The sequence below is a fragment of the Muscardinus avellanarius genome, assembly GCF_963383645.1.
Source record: "Muscardinus avellanarius genome assembly, chromosome: 18".
In the NCBI taxonomy this organism is placed as follows: domain Eukaryota; kingdom Metazoa; phylum Chordata; class Mammalia; order Rodentia; family Gliridae; genus Muscardinus; species Muscardinus avellanarius.
In genome coordinates this window covers 39344476-39350414 of record NC_137804.1, presented here as the reverse complement: position 1 = coordinate 39350414, position 5939 = coordinate 39344476, and the positions used below count along the sequence as shown (strand labels likewise).

At 41.8% G+C, this 5939-nt stretch overlaps 1 protein-coding gene across 1 annotated transcript; it reads right to left on the bottom strand.

Moving 5' to 3' along the window:
- Window positions 1–4252: 4252 nt before the first annotated feature.
- Window positions 4253–5182, bottom strand: LOC308276284 (olfactory receptor 7A40; the record flags this gene model as incomplete). The annotated part of the gene is made up of 1 exon (XM_080714938.1): window positions 4253–5182. The coding sequence occupies one exon, from the start codon at window positions 5180–5182 to the stop codon at window positions 4253–4255; it is 930 nt and encodes a 309-aa protein (XP_080571064.1).
- Window positions 5183–5939: the final 757 nt, after the last annotated feature.

Sequence of the window (5939 nt, the reverse complement as noted above, 5' to 3'; positions counted from 1 at the left end):
ACATGTATGAAATTATCATTGACAATCTCAATAACATCTATGAGAAAGGGGAGAGAGTAGATTGAGATGTGGAGAGAAACACACCAAAGGTATGTTTCATATCACTCTGAGCCTCATTATGGTGTATAATTACAAATGTACCAATAAAAGTGCATTAAAATAAAAATAAAGCCGGGTGTGGTGGCGCGTGCTTGTAATCCCCGCACTTGGGAGGCAAGACAGGAGGATCGCGCAGGTTCGAAGCCAGCCGCACTGGCTTAAGAGACCCTGTTTCCAAATAAAAAATATAAAATAGGTCTGGGAGTGTAGCCCGGAGGTAGAAGGGTTCCATCCCCAATACCACCAAAAATAAATAAATAAGTAAATAAATAAATAAATAAATATGAAACTCAACAGAGATGAAACTCAACAACAACAACAACATGAACAAAGATTTAAACTTGCAGAATACTAATAAAAATTCTCTGAAGTGAAAATGACACTTTTGTTAGATTATCTGCAAAGATGATCTCTGTTCACCACCTCTTTCTTTTATCCGTGACTTTGTCAATGTGACCATGAAATTCCCACATTGAGAGATGGAGTCTAATCCTACACTTTGGATCTCAGTTTTTCTTTGGATTAATGTGGCTCTGCCATATGAATATAGGTGCTCTGCTGTAAGGTGAGAGTGTGTGCACCAAAACCCAGTTGACCAACCACGGCCACCCTCCAGCATCCCACAGCTATCAAGACCCCAAACCCAAGAGAGTATTTGCTGAACACCACCAGCACCCTTACACCAACTGCAGGCATACTATTACAGCTAAAAAAAAAAAAAAAAAAAAAAAAAAAGAATAAGCCAGGCGTGGTGGTGCATGCTTATAATCCCAGCATTTGGGAGGCTGAGACCAGATGATTGAGGTTTGCAGACAGCCTCAGCTACTTAGTGAGGCCCTCTGCAACTTAGTGAGACCATGTTTCAAAATAAAGAATAAAAAAATAGGGCAGGGGATGTAGCTTGGAAGTCAAATGCCCCTGGGTTCCATCCCCAGATCCGAAAAAAAAAAAAAAAGAATATACAAAAGAAAACAATCTCACAGTTTTAAACCATTTATTTTTAGGATGGCTTCTTATATAGCCATAGCTTGCTTATACAATAAACAATGCAAACAGAACCAGAGACATTCCGAATAATCTGCTACATTTGGCATATATTCTGATGTTTGAAGGCAAAATTCATAAATATCTGGTTGTTCATATTTATTTCAGATAACTGTATGAGAAAGTGGCCACTGGAAGTCTCCATTCCAGGTAACCTGGAGAGATTGGAACGCCAGGTCTGTTTGTGCAGGGACACCTGTGCTCAGGTAGCACGGGTCCTTATTCCCGAGGCGTTACTGGTCAAGGTTCAAGTTCTCATGTAGGCTACTCTTTGATTATGAGATTTGAAGAGATTTTATAACATAAAAGACAGAAGGCAAAAGATAATGATAGACATGTTTTTTACTCACTTGCACATTAGACCTTATGGCAAAAATTTTAAAGAGGGAAATATTTGGTTTATGGCAATGGAAGGAGTTGTATTTTTAGGAAGCACTGGGATATTTTAGCAGAAAGAGCAAGAGGGTGCAAAGATATATAGACCATTACACCATATGGTTCAGGATACTGAACAAAAACCCCTTGGTGCATAAACACTGAGATTGAACATTCCAATGAGTAAATGCATATAATAAAAATGTAGACATTTTATAGTCAAGCATGGTGTCCCACACCTATAACCCCAGCACTTGGGAGACTGAATCAGGAGGGTCACGGGTTTGAGGCCAGTCTCAGCAACTTAGCAAGACCCTCAGAAATTTAGTGAGACGTGTTTCAAAATAAAAATGCCTGGGTGTGTATCTCAGAGGTAAAATGCTCCTGGGTTCAATCCCCAGTATCAAAAAATGCCGCAAACCAGCTCAGTCGAGATTGGGGTGATCCTACTCGCGATCGAAAATCTCAGAAAAGATGGGGGAGGATAGGGTGTCATACTGCAGCCGCTTCTCTGCAGCGATTCTTTCCCTTCTAGGAAATAAATTTCTTTAAGTTCCTATTCGCGGCGTTTCTGGGAAGAATCTGACATGGACAAGAGCTTCTTGAGCTAATGACACTTTATTACAAGAACCCAGAAAAATTTATACCCTTCACCAGTAAAGTTAATAATAAGAGAAAAAGAGGTGAATGCAATCACTGTAAAACAATAGTGAATAACATGTAAACAAAGGTAAAAAAAAAAAAAAAAAACTAGTCTGGCTTTCGGCTTTCAAGAGATTGGCTTTCAAGAGATTAGCTCCGGATCTTCTCCCGGATCTTGCAGACAGGCAGTTCCAGAGGGCAACTTCCAGAAGAAATGGGCATGCCCAGGGCTTGGAGGCCTCTCAGGGAATCTTCTTTAACTTTTTTGGAACTTTCCATCTTTAGGGCTCAGTCCATATGGCAGGCATGGGGGGATGTGGCGATTCAGGTGGATGTAATTAAATTCTCCCAGGTCTCGCTCGCCTTGCCTTCTAAAATCTGAAAGCTTAAGCAAACTCACAACACAGTTTGGCAGACAAACACCAAAAATACCATGTAGTTTTTAGATTTAGTTGTTAGATATACTTCCTTAGCTGCAGAACACTTTTCCTCGAACAATAGGCCTATTAGAAACCTATTCACCTTATAAATAATCCATATTCCTGTCCCAGACCCTTTGCAATATCCTTTCCTTAGCCACGTGGTGCCTCCCCCATCTTGGGCAGGGCTCATACTGGGTGTAAAGGTCAAGAATCTTCCTAGCCTTCAGCTCCATTTTATTGGGCAGTATCAGTTGCTCATAAACTAGGTTGCTTTGATGTCACACCCAACGTTTGTCTTCCTGTATCTGGGCAGGATCACAAAGAGAGGTAAATAGAGGCATCGGGTCTCCTCCCCCTCTAGGGCCTTTTTTTTGTAAGTTAGTGATTAGGTTGAAGGTCAGAGATAGAGGGGAAATCTGTGTTTGTAATTAGTGATTGGAATGCTGCCACTGCATCTAAATTCTAACTAGATTTTATTACCAGTTGAACAAAGCCGAGGACGTTTAGAGGCTTAGACAAATTACCAGAAACTTTATTTTCCATGGACTCAGTTTCTCTCACAGTCCTGATCTTACACCACTGGAGCAATTCGTGTGGAGAGTTAAAAGAATCATTACCAAAAGAATAATAGTTATAAAAGAATATCTAAAAGTGGAGGAGTTTTTGGCCAGAGACGACGCCCTCTCTTGGGGCTAATCGCCAATTTGACTACGTGTCACACACACTCAGATGCTGAGAGGAAGTAGGCGGTCTCGGCTAAAAATATTTTTAATCTTTAATAAAAGATGTATGATTGAAATTTCCTGAATGATGGACATTTTTACAGATGAAAGGTCCTCTCTGAATTTAACACCATACTAAGTCTATTGGCTTTTTGCAAATTTGTCTTTCTTGATAGGCTACATGTGTAATGCATATATGATAGCATTTTTCATTACTTCTCTTTTTCAGGGAATATAGCATTTTCTGAAAAAATGCACTGAAAAATAGAATACTATCCTTCTGAGGATAATAAATTCTATGACCAACTGTGAAACCACTAGTAAGTTGAAATCTAGATAATAAGGAAGAGCGGTGAAGGTAGCAACAAAAAAGAAACAGAGAATAGAAAATTGAGAAACTGCAGTCTCAGAAATTTTTTTTCTTTCTTCTTTCTTTCATTTTTTGTGGTACTGGGGATTGAACCCAGGTGTTTTCTATCTCCAAGCTATTCTCCCGGCCCTTTTTTCCCCCCAATTTTTTCTTTTGAAACAGGCTCTTGATAGTTTGCTGAGAGTGTCACTACATTACTGAGTCTGATCTCCCATCTGTGACCCTCCTGTCTCAGTCTTCCAAGTACTGGGATTACAGGCATGCACCATCATGCCCAGCCAGAATTGCGTCTATAATATGATAACATAAATGTCCCCAGTTCTCAAGTGTCGCTTATCCCAAGGCCTAGCACAATGCCTCACCATATGAGATGGCTGGGAATGTCCAAATCACCTCTGACCTGAGGTCGGGAAGGACACTGGGAAAGCAGGAAAACAAGAAAGGGAGAAAACACCAGAGAGCAGAAAATGACTAATGAGGTGGCTTAAACAGCGAAGCAGCTGCAATGAAAGAATTGTAAAGCTTGGCTCTGCAACTCAGTGCTCTGTGTCCACAGGCACGTCCAGAAAAAGGCCCTTTTATGGCTTCCTTCTAAAGAGTCTTCTCAGAGCCCCCGTTAAGTCCTTGTTCCTCAGGCTGTAGATGAAGGGGTTCAGCATGGGGGTGACCACGCTGTACATCACCGAAGCTCTTGCAGTTGATTGTGAGTTTTGGGTCACAGAAGAACTCAGGTACACTCCCAGGAGCGTGCTGTAGAACAGGGAGACCACAGAGAGGTGGGAGGCGCAGGTGGAAAAGGCTTTGTACTTGCCTTCAGCCGAAGAGATTGCACGGATGGAGGAGACTATCTTGGAGTAAGAGTAGAGGATGCCGGCCATGGGGCCACCACCTAGCAGCACTGCTGCAAAATACATCACCATGTCATTGGGAAAAGTATCAGAACAGGCAAGTAGGACCAGTTGGTTAAGCTCACAGACAAAGTGTGGGATTTCCAGGTTAGTGCAGAAGGACAACCGCAATGCCATTAGGGTTTCTAGTAAGGAATTCAGGGCTGTTGTGATCCAGGATGCCAGCACCAGCAATCCGCAGAGCCGGGGGTTCATGATGACCATGTATTGCAGGGGGTGACAGATGGCCACATAGCGGTCATAGGCCATCACAGCCAGGAGGAAGTTGTCTAAAACTCCAAAGAGGATGAAGAAGTATACCTGGGTGATGCAGCCTGCGTAGGTGATGGCCTTGCTGTGTGTCTGGATGTTCACCAGCATCTTTGGGATGCTGGTGGTGGTGAAGCAGATGTCTGCAAAAGACAGATTGGAGAGGAAGAAGTACATGGGCGTGTGCAGTTGGGCATCTGAGATGGTGGCCAGGATGATGAGCAGGTTCCCCAGCACCGTGACCAGGTACATAAACAGAAACAGCCCAAAGAGGAAGGGTTGCAACCTGGGGTTCTCTGAAATCCCCAGAAGAAGAAAACTGGAAATTCGTGTGTCATTCTCTGGCTCCATATATTTGATGTGACTGACAACAAAAGACATATAGAAGTTACATGACAACATTATTTGATAGTAACCTGACAAAAATGTTATATTTTTTAGTACTGAAGCTTGAACCCAGGGGTATTCTACCTTTGGGCTATACCCCCAGCCCTTTATATTTTTATTTTGAAATAGGGTCTTGCTAGGTTGCTAAGGCTGGCCTTAAGTCTGTGATCCTTCTGTCTCATCCTAACAAGTACTGGGATTACAGGCATGTATCAACATGCCCCTATAGTAACTATTAAAGATAATAGAACTGTTATCTGGAATTATAGTCATGTGTCACCATGCCTGTATAGTAACTCTTAGAGATGACGAGAATTTCTCTTTAATAGTCACTGTTGGCATGCAATTTTCTGTATCTTGTGTGTATGAACTTGTTCTCCTTAAGGAATCCCTTTGCCACCTTTAATTTGTAATTCCTGTTTCACGATCAGCCTTTACCCAAAAGGTCTTGTATTGCAAATTTTAAAGATGAATTTTTTTCTTGCATCTGAGGAATAAATTATAGTGATGATCATGTTTCAGGCAATGTTTAGGCAGTGACTGATCAGTGTTAAAAAATGAATGCTAAAAAACTCAAAGAGAGCTAGGCATGGTGGGGCACGCTTGTAATCCCAGTACTCGGGAGGCTGAGACAGGAGGATCACAGTTTGCAGACAGCCTCAGCTACTTAGTGAGGCCCTCTGCAACCCAGTGAGACCCTGTTTCAAAATAAAGAATAAAA